The sequence below is a fragment of the Capricornis sumatraensis genome, chromosome 2 (assembly GCF_032405125.1).
Source record: "Capricornis sumatraensis isolate serow.1 chromosome 2, serow.2, whole genome shotgun sequence".
In the NCBI taxonomy this organism is placed as follows: domain Eukaryota; kingdom Metazoa; phylum Chordata; class Mammalia; order Artiodactyla; family Bovidae; genus Capricornis; species Capricornis sumatraensis.
The window spans coordinates 159,119,161-159,135,431 of NC_091070.1; the positions used below are offsets into that span (position 1 = coordinate 159,119,161).

Here is a 16,271-nt window from a genome sequence, read left to right on the forward strand (position 1 = left end):
TTAGAAACTCAATACACGTACTGTGTCATTATCATCAACAAGGAAATGGACCACTTGAATAAGTACATTATATCAAGAGAGTGACAAGACCAGCAAGAGCTCCTGCTTTGCTTTTCATTTAAAAACTACATGTTTCCAGCCTTCTTCCCCAAAACTGTCTTGCTGTGATATCTTAATGCATGGGCCTTTGAAAATCTAGAACTTTGCTGTTATGTCTTCATGTTCTCTCCAGATAATGACAGGAGAGAAAACTTGCCCAGTTTTCTTCAGAGCTATTTTTGTTTATCCTGTGTACTCTGACCCCACTGGGTTTCTTTCTGTTTTTCTATCTAACCTTCCTATTCACATTCCTCCAGTTCTAAGTCCTGGTTCAGAGATCAGAGTGCTGAACATTGACTTCCAACTCTGATATATGGAGCTATAACTATTGTGCTTTATCTACAGATTAAGGCAATGTAATACTTCCTGGGGTGCTTTTCACTTTACAAATTATTTATAATCTTCTGTTTTCTATGAGTAGAGTGGTCTTCATGTGATAAGTGACATTTGATCAACAGGCTTATCAGCCAAGATAGTGGGTACTATCAGTTAAAACAGCATCTTACATATCGTGTCCTTTGTTGAATAACAAGTCATGGCGTAGTCCTAGAGAGAGAAAAATCTTCCATTAGTAGTTGTTTCTACATCAGAATTTAATGAGTTTTAGTAGTTTTGTCTTGTTATGGACTCTTTAGCTACTGCTTATCAATTTTGTTATATAAGCAAATGAGTTTCTTTTAGCTGCAGCTAAGAGAAAACTTAAATCAAATTAAGGAAATGAAGAATCTAATGTATCAGAACTCCAGGGTTCCGGGACTGGTGCATTCATCAGCTCACAATGTCATCAAGGATCCAGGCTCTTTCTGTCGCTCTGTCCTGTCATGCTAGGTGATATCATGTTGTCAAACCAGTCCAGTTCCAGGTACCATACAGGACAATGTACCATACAGAAAGAAATGGGATTATGTTTCTTTCTGTGTCTCCAGAAACTCAACAGACTTCTCCTCCGTGGCTAAAAGTAGTCCTCCTAAGAGGGATGGAACTGCCATGACTGACTTAGACTAGGAGATACCTGAAGGGATGCAGCATAATTAACTGTGATAATCCATGTAAAACCACCTACCTCAATGCCTGGGACTTAGAAAGAGCTTAATAAATTTTACTTAATGATGAAAGTTAAGTCTGTGGCATTTAAATCATAAGAGTGCCAGAGTTATGAGTAGTTAAGAGAGCGATTTCTCAGACCTTGATGATACTCATTCTGTGTTTAGGAGAGAGATGACAAGGATCACTTGCATGTAGTGAGCACCTGGAAAGCCCATCTACAGTGCTGGCTTGTAGGACCAAACCTCAGATTTTTAGAAAGAACATATAGAAAGACTCTACTCATAGGAAGAGACTTGGGTAAGTTACTAGAACAAGACTCCAGGGAAAAGAATGAAAAAGCAGTACCTAGGTATATAGTCTTAAATGGGACAAAGCATAAAGAAAGAGTTAATACTACATCCCAGAGCATTGACCTGGAGCTTGTTAAATCCTCCTTTTTCAGGTCATGATTGATCCTGGGGATTGGGTAGGAATGAACCCAAAGTTGATGAAATCTCCTATACTTTATACGCACACAGAAGTTAGCAGCAAAGCAAGGCCTGACATCTGTCTTTATACAGGAAAGGCATTATTCTACATAGTATAATTATTCTCCCTGTTGGCAGGTAAAAAACAGTACTTTGGGTTACTAAAAAAAAATAATAATAAAATATAAGTATCAAAAGTTAGCATTACGACACACATATATACCTTATTTTCTAGGTACAGTTTTTCCCACTGCAGCAGAATCCTTCCATTCACCATAAAAGATTGCTATGATTTTGAGGTTCCTATCCTAGGATCTTTTAATTCACTTTTGGGTCAGTCTTATCTTTCCCCTGCATCCATATACCCAGCTTCGTACCTTTCTTCTTGGCTTCTCAGCTTGTGAGCTCTTAGTTCCCCGACCAGGATGGAACCTTGCCCCTGCAGTGGGAACTTGGACTCCTGAATACTGGAGCTCCAGGGAAGTCCCCAGACTCTTGCTTCTGATTGAATTTGGTTAAATACTAGAATACTTTACTCATAAATAACCATCTGGGGTGTTTTCAGTAAACTCTCTAGGGGGTAAATGGAATTACAGTTAGAGTCACATTTATGAATGCCAAAAATTGTTTTGAGACTACAACTGTTAGAAATCTCGAGCTGGAAATGATCTCATTCTTAAGCTCTGCCCTCTCATCTTACAAATATGGAAACCAAGATGTTAAATATCCTGGTTAATTTTTAGAATTTGTCATTGGAAATAAACCAGTAAGTTTAGAAATCTAAGAAATCAATGGAAAAATGCAATGGATATTTAATAATATTATTACAAAGGTTCAGTAAGAGAGACATGAACTAGGTGGTTGTAAAACTTTCACACACATGCATCCTATAAATATTATGAGGTCCTGGAATAATCACAGGACTAATGACGTTCATTTGACTGATAAGTTTTGAAGATTTTAATGTATTCAGTAATTTTCAGTTCTACCGACCATTTTCCTAACACAGTAAGCCTTTCCTTAATTTTTCATAAGATGAAGTTGAGCTGTTTATAATCTGAGGATCATCCAGAAACCTTTCTGTTTCTAAAGAATTCCAGATGACCCTCCAGCAGTAACAGATTGCTGTTATGATTTTGATTTCTTAGCTTAAATGTTACTTCCTCAGAGTGACCTTCCTGGACCTACTGAATCATGTACCCTGCTTATTTCTCAAAGCACACTATTGTTTTCTCCAATATTCCTCGTCATAATGTGTAACTCTTTAATGTGTATTACCCTAAGGGCACTATATAGCAGGGATCATGTCCTATTTTTGATGGCCACTGACCACTGTCTATCATGGTGTCTAGCTCACAACACACACTCAATATTTACTGAACAAATGAAACAAAGTAAGATTGGAATGGCCCAAGGCACAGTTTTGCTTTGTATTGCTATTTACATATTTACTTTTATCATTTTAATTTTTTTGAGCGTGTATTAGATTTCTTTTTTTTTTTTTACTTTATTTTACTTTATAATACTGTGTTGGTTTTGCCATACATTGACATGAATCCACCACGGGTGTATACAAGCTCCCAATCCTGAATCCCACTCCCACCTCCCACCCCATATCATCTCTCTGGATCATCCCCATGCACCAGCCCCAAGCATCCTGTATCCTGTATCGAACATAGACTGGCACTTCATTTCTTACATGATAGTATACATGTTTCAATGCCATTCTCCCAAATCATTCCACCCTCTCCCTCTCCCTCAGAGTCCAAAAGTCCGTTCTATACATCTGTGTCTCTTTTGCTGTCTCGCATCCAGGGTCATCATTACCATCTTTCTAAATTCCGTATATATGTGTCAGTATACTGTATTGGTGTTTTTCTTTCTGGCTTACTTCACTCTGTATAATCGGCTCCAGTTTCATCCATCTCATTACTGATTCAAATGTATTCTTTTTAATGGCTGAGTAATACTCCATTGTGTATATGTACCACAGCTTTCTTATCCATTCATCTGCTGATGGACAAGTAGGTTGTTTCCATGTCCTGGCTATTATAAACAGTGCTGCAATGAACATTGGGGTACATGTGTTTCTTTCAATTCTGGTTTCCTCGGTGTGTATGCCCAGCAGTGGGATTGCTGGGTCATAAGGCAGCTCTATTTGCAACTTTTTAAGGAATCTCCACAGTTTTCCATAGTGGCTGTACTAGATTGCATTCCCACCAACAGTGCAAGAGGAGAACATAGGCAAAAAACTCTCTGACATAAATTACAGCAGGATCCTCTATGATCCACCTCCCAGAATACTAGAAATAAAAGCAAAAATAAGCAAATGGGATCTAATTAAAATGAAAAGCTTCTGCACAACAAAGGAAACTATAAGTAAGGTGAAAAGACAGCCTTCTGAATGGAGAAAACAATAGCAAATGAAGCAACTGACAAACAACTAATCTCAAAAATATACAAGCAACTTATGCAGCTCAACTCCAGAAAAATAAACGACCCAATCAAAAAATGGGCCAAAGAACTAAATAGGCATTTCTCCAAAGAAGACATAAGGATGTATTAGATTTCTAATGGAATTGCAACTTGTTTTCTTCATTTAAAATTTTAATTGTATAAGATTTCAGTAAATAATAGATAATGAATGGAGAGCTTCCTTGATGGCACAGTGGTAAAGAATTTACCTGCCAATGCAGGAGACACAGGTTCGATCCCTGATCCGGGAAGATCCCACAAGTCACAGAGGAATTAAATCCATGCGCCACAACTGCTGAGCCTGTGCTCCAGAGCCAGGGAGCACCAACTACTGAGCCCACAAGCTGCAACTACTGAAGCCTGTGTTCAAGCTCCACAACAAGAGAAGCTACCACAATGAGAAGCCTGCGTCCCACAACCAGAGAACTGCACCCACTCACCACTACTAGAGAAAACCCACACAGCAGTGAAGACCCAGTGCAACCAAAAATAAATAAGTAACTCTTTTTAAAAAATAATGGATTAAGGAAACTAGTGGGTCTGGAATCCTAAATTTATTTAAATCATTATTTTCTTGGGAATTTCTTATGAACATTTTAAGAACTAGTACACCATATTCTGAACAACTCGGAGATGAACATTTAGTTCAACATTTTGCTTCAGATCAAAGCCTTTTTAAATACATTTTTTAAAAAATTTGGGGTTCTCCCTATAGTTTTCTATTGCTATCATAAACATAGCATTAAAAGAACACCCATTTATTATCTCACAGTGTTTATAAGTTGGAGGTCTGGGCACAGTGCACCAGGTTGTCAGCTGGACTGTATTCTCACCTGGAGCTTAGGTCTTCTTCTAGGCTAATTCAGAATTCTGTTGACAGAATTCAATTCCTCAGGATTGTAGGACTAAGATCCCTGAGTTTTTGCTGGCTAGCAACTAGGAGTTGCTCTCAGTTCCTAGAGGCCACCTGGTAGGCCCCCTCCCTACCAGGCAGTTCCCAACATGGCTGTTTGCTTTCTTTCAGAACAGTAAGAGAACATATTTCTGACTTCCTCCATCTCTGACCTTTAAACCCTCTTTTAAGGGTTCACCTGATTAGACCTGGCCCATCTAAGATAATCTCTGTTTTGAGTAACTCAGGTCAGCTGATTAAGGACCTGAACTACATCTGCAAAATATCTTTACCTGTGCTGTGAAATGTAACTTAATCACAGGAGTGATAACTCATCATATTTGCAAGTCCTTTTGAAACTCAAAGGGAGAGGTTTACACATGGCATACCCATCAGAGGGTGGCTGTCTTGGGTACCATCTTGGACTTCCTTATGGGAAGCCTACCATACTTCCCAGTGTGGCAGAAACCCTTCTCAGAAGCTCTCCAGATTGATTGAATTGGTTTGAAGTATATTCACATGTCCATATGCTATTGTAATCTCACTGTAATTAAAATATGTTGTTGACTATTTAAAGATTTTTCTGCAACTAATTTCTCATAATCTAATCTGGAAATTGGAAGGGTGAAGTAATGACTCCTCAAATTCATTAGCCTTAGTTGGTGTACACTTAGGAAAGCAAAATTTAGGATCTTTAGAAATCAAAACCAAAGTTCACATTGCTAGAAGGTTGTACCTCTGTCCCTGCCCTCCTCCAGAGTATCTTAGTCCACGTTTTTTTTTTTTTAAACAAATAGATTTAAGTGAATATATGTTCTGCCTGTAATGCAGGAGACCTAGGTTTGATCCCTGGGTTGGGAAGATCCCCTGGAGGAGGGAATGACAACCCACTCTGGTATTCTTGCCTGAAGAATTCCCATGGACAGAGAAGCCTGGCAGGCTACGTCCATGGTGTCACAAAAAGCTGGACATTACTGAGTAAATAAGCACACAGCACATGTTTTTATGAATATTATAGATTCTCACAGTCACTTCTAACATTAGTTTTCATTTAAATGCACAGTGGTTAGCTAAATTGTCTTTTTGTTAGTGACAAATTGTATAGGAAAGAAGAACACAAACTTTAGAGTAAAGCTCTCTAAGGTCAGATTTCAGCTCTGCTGCTCTAAGACCCTGGGCAAGTCACAACCTTGCCTTGGCTTTCTCATCTGTAAAACAGAAACACTGCTACTACTTGTTTCATTGGACTAGGAAGGTTAGGTAAACTCAATATGAGCTCTTAGTAGAGTGTCTGGCACATGGGAAGACTATATGGATGTTTGCTATTATCATTGCTAACTAAATTCTTCCTAAGAGCTTTGCCCTAAAATTAGAATGTAGAAGAGAATCTCAATATGTTTTCATTTAGAAATTTTTAAGTTTGAATCATTTAGTATATTAAACTCCTTTTTGATCTTATTTTGTGTGTGGGTGGTGGTGGTTTTGGTTAACTTTAGTAATTTCATTAGTACATGTGGAAAAGTTAAGGGATAAACCACTGAATAAGCCTAAGGCATCCCAAAGTTGAAAGGTGGCAGTTAAAATGCTAGCCATCCTTGCATCCTTGGTGAACATTCCTGCCATGGTTTATAATCCTGTTCATATTGTTTATTACATCACCCCTTAGCATCCTAGGGCCCTAACATACAGAAATGTCATCCATCTCTGATGTGAAGAGATCATGGAACCCAGAGTAGACTTAAATGTGCAGAGTTGGAAAAAAGAAGACATGAGCTCCAGCTCCAATGTGAGCTGCACTCTATGATAAGACCTCAGTAGAATCATGATCACGCAGTGCAGTGCAGATGAACATGAACATGGGCATGGGCTCAGGAAGCTTGACTCAAGTCAGTCAGCTTCCCTTAGCCTCGGTTTACTCATATGTAAAATGGGTATATCACTGTGTACCCTTCCTACCTTTTGGAGTTATTCTGAGCATCACAACAAATATTCCATCTTACTGTCATTATACATTCATAAGGTACATCTTCCCCACTGGATAGCTAACATCCCGGGGACAAGGACTATAGTTTTGTGAGGTTTTTTAATCTTTGCAACCTGTCTTGTTTTGTTTTGTTTTGTTTTTTAAAGTAGACATCCACTAAGTGTTTATTGAACTTGAAATGTTGATCAAATGAGAAAATACATGTGAAAGCATGATACGGATGTAAAGTATTGTTACAAAATCACCCAAATATGCTAGTTCAGGTGGCCACAGTGGCTAAAGATGTACTGATTAAAGAACATGAAGGTGGCATAAACACATGAAGGGTTTTGTGTGACGAGGGACAACACAGTACAGCTTTGATGCAAGCTCCAAGCCAGCTGTGTCATGACGAGCTGAAGACATCACATCTGCTTCTTGAGTGACTTCCTCAGCAGTCACACTTTACACTGAACAGCAAAACAAAGTCAGTGACAAGTTGAGAAAATGAAACCGTTTCACTACCAACAAAACTATGTTGCTGCTATTCAGTTCTTCAGAGCTAGACCAGGATGACAGGATAATTTTAAAGTTCCCATAATATGATGAGTTCAAAGGGATTCAGAAATTTAAATGGATGGGCACTGAAAACCTAGTATTAACAGTGTTGACAGCACTGCTCCCAGAACTACAGGTGACTGAGGCCTGTCAGCTGCAGACAGGCCAATGCCAAGGGCCTTGTTTGTAGTCAGAACATCTGGCAGCCCATTGAGCAGAGGCAGCTAAAGGAAAGTGGCTTGGCAAACAGAGGTGCAGTTCTTAATGGAGCGCAGCACAGAATGGTTCATCAGGCCTCATGAGCACAGTCACAGCATCCGAAAGGAAGGTGGGAAACATTCACAATGAACGTTGTTGAAAATATGCATCAAAGACAACTTTGGATAGGGCTAACTGGAAAACGTTGGCCTCTAAATAAAGAGTATTGCAACTAATTATGGTATGTTGCAAACTATTCTAGAATACAACTTGCCAATAAAAATGTGTAAGGTTTTTTTTGTTTTGGTATTTTGTTTTTGGGGGTATTTTGCAAGAAGAAAAGGAGAGTTAAGATCAAAATGTTTTATTTCATAATGAAAATTGCATGTTTCATTTTTATTTTTTCAAAAGAGAGCCAGAATCCAAAGCACTAAGTTAATTTAGGGCAAAATAATAACAATACCAACTACTGGTTTTGCACACAATGTGTCAGGTGCTGAACTAGGCGCCTTCTGCATATTAATTTGTTACTTACATAATAACCATTAAAGAGAACACATTATCCCACTGGCCAATTAGAAAACTTGGGCTCAGAGACGTTCACTCATCCCAAGTCATAGTGCTAATAAGTGATAGAGTGCTGTGCTTTGTCATTAGTCATGGCCAACTCTTTTCAACCCTTTGGGTTGTAGCCCACAAGGCTCCTCTGTCCATGGAGTGTTCCACGCGAGAATACTGGAGTGGGTTGCCATTTCTTCTCCAGGAGATATTCCTGACCCAGGAATTGAACCCACATCTCCTGTGTCTCCTGCATTATAGGTGGATTCTTTACCCACGGAGCCATCGGGTTTGCTCAGTAAATGATACAGCCCGTATTCAAATCCTCACTTCTTGCCATCACCGTGAGAACCCAAAAGGAATGAAAGGAGAAGGCAGGATGATGATGTGAACATGACAGGACAAATGAGGGAACAGAAATGAGAGCCATAAAAGAAAGTCAGAAGAGAGTAGAACAGAAAAGGTAAGAAAAGAAGGCCAGGCATTAGGAAGGAGCAGAAATTCTTTAGACGAGCCTTTTGAAATGTAATGTCTTCAATAACTGTAATCATTCTGTACCATCTTGGCTGACACTCTTTTGAGTGCTGTGGAACATCTTACAGGACAAGCCCACTTCCCACCTCATGTATTACCTCCAGAGGGCTATTTCAAAGCAGAGATTATACAAGAAATCTACCACATAGCCTGGCAACTTCCAGGAGCTGGAATGAAATCAAATTGGATTGATTTACATTTAAATGTGTCCTCAATGTTTGTGCCCTGACTTTACATTGGCTTTGCAGAAAAGACTAATTTTAATTCTCCAGAAAGCAGATGGGATTTGTCATAAGGTGGTAAAACATAAGAAACTCATCCAAATGTAAGAGAAAGCAACAGCTTTTCTCTTGGAGGTCAGTTTCATAATACAAGTATTTGTCACTGGTTTTCATCAAAATAGCCAAAGTCATATCTAGTATTATTGAGCAATTATCACATGCTGTTTTTCATGGATTTAATGCTCAGGAAGAGCCTAGGAAGTTGCCACTATTATGACTAGCCACCTATTTTAGATGAGAAAACTGAGGCTCAAAAGTTAAACAGCTTAAGTCACCTGGCTAGTAAATTGCAGAACTGGGATTTTAACCCTATGCCCTGGATCATAATCCAGGAGTGAGGAGTGACTGCGAATGTGTAACCCAAGAACTCTACATTTTTTAACATTTATACTCCAGAAAAGAAAGGGAGTGAGGGAAGAAGAAAAGAAAAAGGCAGTTACCTCAAATAGTGCGTGCTCAGTTGTGTCTCTTTGTGACCCCATGGACTGTAGCACACCAGGCTCCTCTGTCCGTGGGGCAAGAATACTGGAGTGAGTTGCCATTTCCTCTTCCAGGGGATCTTCCCCACCCAGGGACCAAATCCGTGTCTCCTGTGTCTTCTGCATTGGTAGGCAGATTGTTTACCACTGAGCTACCTGGAAAGCCCCACCTCAAATAGTACCAGCTCTTGAAAGACATGTGGTTTGTATGATCGGAAGCAGCAAGTGTGGCCCGAACCCCCTGTGGCCAGGAAAGAAATCTGTCACAAAGGGTGGGAGGAGAAAAGGTGGGGCAAAAAGAAACAAGAATATAAACTTAAAAAAAAAAAGATGGGGGGAGTTGGGGGTGACTCAAGAGGGAGTTGATATATGTATTAAAAGACGCTTACTCCCTGGAAGGAAAGTTATGACCAACCTAAACAGTATATTGAAAAGCAGAGACATTACTTTGTCAACAAAGGTCCGTCTAGTCAAGGCTGTGGTTTTTCCAGTGGTAGTGTATGGATGTGAGATTTGGACTATAAAGAAAGCTGTGTGCCGAAGAATTGATGCTTTTGAACTATGGTGTTGGAGAAGACTCTTGAGAATCCCTTGGACTGCAAGGAGATCCAACCGGTCCATCGTAAATGAAATCAGTCCTAAATATTCATTGGAAGGACTGATGCTGAAGCTGAAACTCCAATACTTTGGCCACCTGATACGAAGAGCTGACTCATTGGAAAAGACCCTGATGCTGGGAAAGATTGAGGACAGGAGGAGAAGGGGACGACAGAGGATGAGATGGTTGGATGGCATCACCGACTCAATGGACATGGATCTGGGTGAACTCCGGGAGTTGGTGATGGACAGGGAGGCCTGGCGTGCTGCGATTCATGGGGTCGCAGAGAGTCGGACACGACTGAGCGACTGAACTCAACTGGTGGCTGGTTTGTGTGGTTTGGCAGAAACCAACACAACATTGTGTGTAGAATGCATGTAGAGTGAAAAGGGAAGAAGTTCGTATAAATTTTTTAGGATCAAAAATTAAGGTTGTTTCTCTAATTTGCCGTTTTTATTCCTGATTTCATGGGCTAAAGTGACCCATTCAACTCAACCTTTGGAATTAATACTGTTTGTTCTGACAGTTTCTCTCCACCCTGAGTAATGCTAATTTCCACTCTGCAAGTTTACTGTCTCAGTGAAAGGCGGGTGTTGCTTGGTCTTTTTTTTTTTTTCCTCTTGAAATTTAATTATGTCAACATTAAACACAGCCATGAAACCACAGACTGGGCAGTTTCTTGAAGGCTCATGGTTTGGACCTTTTCCACAAAAATTCCCACTTCTATAATTATATTTAGTGTTCCAACTACCTGAATAACTGGCTTGCTATGGGCCGTGTGTCAGGGCAACTCTGGGTTTTGCTTGCAGTCAAGTTTGTCTGCCTCATGGAACCGTTGTGCCAAGAGTGTGCGGTCCTGAATGGAGCTGATCCTCTAGTTTTCTTCTCCAGAAATTTCACTGGGGTTAGCATTGCCCATCTCATGCTGTATCACCCTGCAGTTCTCAAAACTGTTTACTTAATGTTTAAAACATTTTTAAACTTGTCCACACCCTTAACTCTGAAAGTAATAGTATCAGCTGTGTTTATGGTATGGGCCTATCCTAATGACTTTGTGTATGTAGATATGACTGAATTTTTTTTTTAAAGTCCTTACACAAAAGCCAGTTTTTTCATGTTGGTGCAGCTGTTTAACTTTTAAGAAACCGCAGGCATTTTATCCTCTAAAAACTTTAATCGGAAAGATATAAGACTTTAAAGTGCAGTATTCCTGAAACTGGTATCTATGAGCCTCCCTACTTCTGTCTCTTTAAACTCTTAATTAAGAATTGAATAAAGTTCCTGAGTTGAAATATTACATGTAAACTTTTCAGATCAAAAATACTTGCTATTGCTGAATTCCTAGTAATCTTTGAAAGGTTAATTTATAAGGGAAACAGTGGCATTCGTAATAGAAACCAAAGGTAACTAGCTCAGTTCTCTTATTCCTCCAAACTCAGTGAATTTTCCATGGACACAGAGGCAGATGCCGGAAGAAAACAGTTGTGTGTTTTCCTGGGTTCACTGTAGCCCAACAAGTCATGGTAAATATTAGTTTGCTTCTTTCTTATGCTATAGCAACAATTCCACTTCCTGTTACATAGGGAAACCTGCTGTTAAAAGAAATTACTAGATGTATTTGTTACATGAAGACCATTTCATCCATGGAAATAATTTTATATTGTTTTGAGTCACTCTAGTTTGTGGAATTTTTACATGAGTTCCAGGACAAAGATGAGATGATATATTTATTTTATTTTGTATTTTCTTTACTTTTTTTGACTGCATGAATGTCAGGCTTGCTGTCAAATATGTCCACGTTTATATTACTTTAGAATTTACTCTGCTGTGTTTATATCTCCTAAACTCATTGACGATTCTGTGTGTACTGGGCATGCTGTATTTTGGGAGAACTTTTGCCAGAAGAACTTTTGCTCTTCCCAGTATCATGTGATCTCTTGTTTTTCCCTTTGTCCCTATTCATGTCTTCTCAATGTATGTCTTTACCATGTTAAAAGTTATACAGACCTTCAGAAGTATTGAAATTGTTTTGTTGAACTGTTGGAAGGACTTAAATTTTGAGCTTCAAAGGGCATTTGTTATGCCTTATATTTGACTCTTGTATTAAAGTAAACCTGACTCTAAGTGCTCCCTGGTCCACCTCGGAGTATCTCTGTGCTTTAGACTGATCCCTGAACTCATAGAAAGTCTCTGAAATTCATTTTCTAGTATTCTTTGGTTTGATTACAGTTATTGTATTTATTAATCACCTGTAGAGACCTAGGTTAAAATTTAAATAATAGTTCAGATTTACAGAGAAGCTTTAGATGTTCTGATATTTTAGCAACTATTTGAATGGAAAACAGTAACAGTCCAGTGAGCTGAGATTTCAAGTTATTGGTTATTGTCATTGATATTCCTTCCACATATTACTCTGTGTGTGCAATTCTTCCTGACTGACTTAAGATTTAAAATTAAATCTTGTATTTTTCTGGCAAGTGTAGCTGGGTTAAGTATTCTGTCTCCCACATTCCTCAACTCCTGTACCCTAAGTAGTCACACTTACAACAATGTCCTCTAAGTAGTCGATTCCAATAGACAAAAACGAGAGAGATCTTAATATTGACTTGATTTTAGACTAGAAGGGGACAAAATAGACAGTTTCTAACAAATAATTTCTTCTCTTGCAAATGATCATGGCTGGTTCAATATATACTGCACTTATATATTCATGAGCTTCCCTGGTGGCTCAGATGGTAAAGCATCTGGCTGCAATGTGGGAGACCCGGGTTCAATCCCTGGGTCAGGAAGATCCCCTGGAGAAGGAAATGGCAACCCACTCCAGTACTGTTGCCTGGAAAATTCCATGGATGGAGGAGCCTGGTAGGCTACAGTCCATGGGGTCGCAAAGAGTCGGACATGACTGAGCGACTTCACTTTCACTTTATATTTTCACTAGAGTATGCTTGTGTGTGTTTGTGTACACGTGGGAGCATAATTCAGTGATCTGAAGTTTTAGATGACTGGTTTTCTTGTTAGAAAATGGTAAGAATATTAATCTGAATCATTTTATTTTCAATAGGCTGACATGATGAAAGAAGCACTAGAAAAACTTCAGCTCAACATAGTAGAGATGAAAGATGAAAATGCAACTTTAGATGGTGGAGATGTCTTATTCACAGGTAGAGCTGTATTTACTTTTTCCTATCTAAAAATATTTCTAATACCTTTTCTATATTCCCTTGCTTAATTATAGGTTTTTATTCATTACCAAAGTAAGAGTAATTTGGAAAATACAGAGAAGCACAAAAGAAAGAAAAGAAAAAATGACCTTTCATTCAAAGATAATCATTTCAATATCTGGATTATTGAATACTTTTTTATTGAATATTAAAGTACCTTTAGTACTTTTGTGTGCACAGTTGCTTATTCTACATGTTATCAGTATATATATATAATTTTATAGGTTGTGTCTACTGTGTTCTTCCACAACTTTAGCTTAAGAGTTGCATAGTTTTGCATTGCGTGACAGTATATCCAGTCTGTATTTGAAAGATTCTTAATTCAAGATCTGTCATTAAAAATAATTTTCTTCCTAGATGGCAAGATAAATTTAAACAATTTTCAGTGTAAATTGGCTTGACTTAATGCCAGATGAATAATAGCAGAACTCAACAAAATATAAATAGCTGATATTATTGATCTAACTGGAATCAGTTTTTATAATGGGTGTAATATAGCTACTACAGAAATGGTAATTTCAGCATTTAACTTTTCCAGCTCTTTATGATCATATTATTATTGTTTTTGTAAAGTCATGTGCTAAAATCTGGGTCTCCAGAGTCATACTAGCTATATTGATCAACAAGACATCAATAATAATTTTTAATTGATAATGAGAGTTTGTTTTTCCCTACTTGTCAAAGAATAAATATCTGTTTCGCAGATGTAGCCCTAACAGCAGAGGCTGGTCCCCAGAGATCTGGGGATGTGTCCCATGTGCCCCACTGGAAGCCTGGAGATTTTTGGAAGTTTAATATTTTAGCTGATGTGAATTTTATATCAAAATTCCATGTGTATAGAAAAAATATAGTCATTTTCATTTTAATATAAAAATAATGTTTCATATAACTTACATTTTGATATAGTTAATGTTCCTGGAGGAGGAAGTTTTTTCTGGAAACTTTGCTTAGTTCCTTGCTTGGTGTCACATACCTATGGGTGGGGGCACTGTCACTGAGCCTCAGTTCAGTTCAGTTCAGTCGCTCAGTCGTGTCCGACTCTTTGCAACCCCATGAATCGCAGCACGCCAGGCCTCCCTGCCCATCACCAACTCCTGGAGTTCACTCAGACTCACGTCCATCAAGTCCGTGATGCCATCCAGCCATCTCATCCTCTGTCGTCCCCTTCTCCTCCTGCCCACTGAGCCTCAGGGGATGCCATTTTTCTCATAGGTTTGTAAAGAGCTCTCCCTTGGAGTTGTGCCCTTCATGACCTACCCTACCACTGTCATGGGTGATGGCCCTGTCTCTGGGGTTTGTTGTGCACACCCATTGAGCCCTAAGAACACAAAGCAAGGGGTCAGAGAGGCCTGCGTTGCATTCTCAGCTCCAGTTGTATCCAGGCCGACTCAGGCATTCTGTGAATCTGCCTAGTAAGTTCCACTTAGAATATTCTTTGTATCTCCCATTGATGGCACTTTTCATTCTTTTTAGCAGCACAGAGCAACAGCCTATTTCTCTTAGAAAATGGGCTTTTGTGATAAGCTAGATGTCTAAACCACACTTTGTTACAATAAAACTTTTTTTACCAGAACATAACCATAGAATAAATAACTTGTTGTAAGCAGGTACAGATACTATTTGAAGAATGATTTAAAACAAGCTGTGTTCACAGCCATTTAGTTACCTCGACAGCTGAGCAGAACAGATTCTCTAAAATCCTCTCATTGTTACAGCAAGGCTTAGGAACCTCTTCCACTTGTCAAAGGTCTTTCCATAGCATCTCAAGCCTGTTGTTTTTCCCATAACTTCTAATTAAGTCCTGAACAATGAGGCTTGCCTTGGACACTATCTGTAAGCTTTGTTTTGATAATATTCAGTGCTTAATATCTCAAAGTTATGTTATTGAAAACAGAGATAGTGTTGTAATATTAAGATCTTTATCTGCTTGGCCTCTCATTCATACCTAATGTGTTGGTCCTACCTTCTATTCCTAGTTTTCAACTTTTTTGCTTCCTTAAAATTGTAGTAAAATATATTTAACCTAAGATGTGCTATTCTGACCATTTTTCAGTGTATAATTCCAGTGGCATTAATTACATTCACAACATTGTACAATCATCACCACTCAGGTTTTAGATTGTGCAGAGCTGAGTAAGAGACAAAATCTGGAGCACTTCCCATGTGCTCTGTGTCCCCTTCCTTCTGTGACCCAGAGCTTCAATAATAATTGATCAGGAAATGGACAGAAGGAAAGCGACTTCCAACTCTAGTTCCACTGGGAAATCTGTCAGTCAGGCAAGCAGCTACTGGTAGAAAGTGTTTCAATCCTTTTTCTCTTAGATAGACAACGTCAATTTACCTCTACTTTCATTTATTTATTTTTGTGAAATATGGGGCATATAAAGAAAAGTTATAAAATGTTTATGTACAGTTTCAAGACCAATAATATAATGAACACCTGAGTACCTAACACCTGATTATGAAAGAGAACATTGCCAGGACCATAGAAGGCCCAGTCCCGAACTTTCTCTCCTCCCAGCTTGAGGTGTACCCTGTCCTAAATTTTGTGTTAATCACTGCCTTGTGTTTTTTTAGTTTCGCCTCAATATGTGCACTCCTAAATTATACGTTGTTTAGTTTTGCTTTTCTTATGACTTCATATAATTAAGGTTATATTATCTGAACTCTTGAGTGATTTTTCTGCCTTTGATCTAACTTGATCCATGTAGCTGGAGTTCATTCATTTTCACAGCTGTGTGGAATTTCATAGTAAAAATGCACCATGATGTATTTATTCATTTTACTGCTGATATATATTTGAGTACTTTTCAGTTTTTCTCTTCTGTCTTCAATGCTGCTATGTACAGTCTTGTTGTGTCTCCTGAGTACATATATAAGTTTCTTTAAAATAAAGAGCTA

At 38.6% G+C, this 16,271-nt stretch overlaps 1 protein-coding gene across 1 annotated transcript in view; it reads left to right on the forward strand.

The window, feature by feature from the left end:
• Positions 1 to 16,271, forward strand: part of DDAH1 (dimethylarginine dimethylaminohydrolase 1) — a 152,160-nt gene that overhangs the window by 96,768 nt on the left and 39,121 nt on the right. Inside the window, exon 2 of the mRNA XM_068965769.1 lies at positions 13,211 to 13,310. Within this exon, the coding sequence (XP_068821870.1) occupies positions 13,211 to 13,310 (100 nt within the window). The remainder of the gene's footprint in view (positions 1 to 13,210; positions 13,311 to 16,271) is intronic.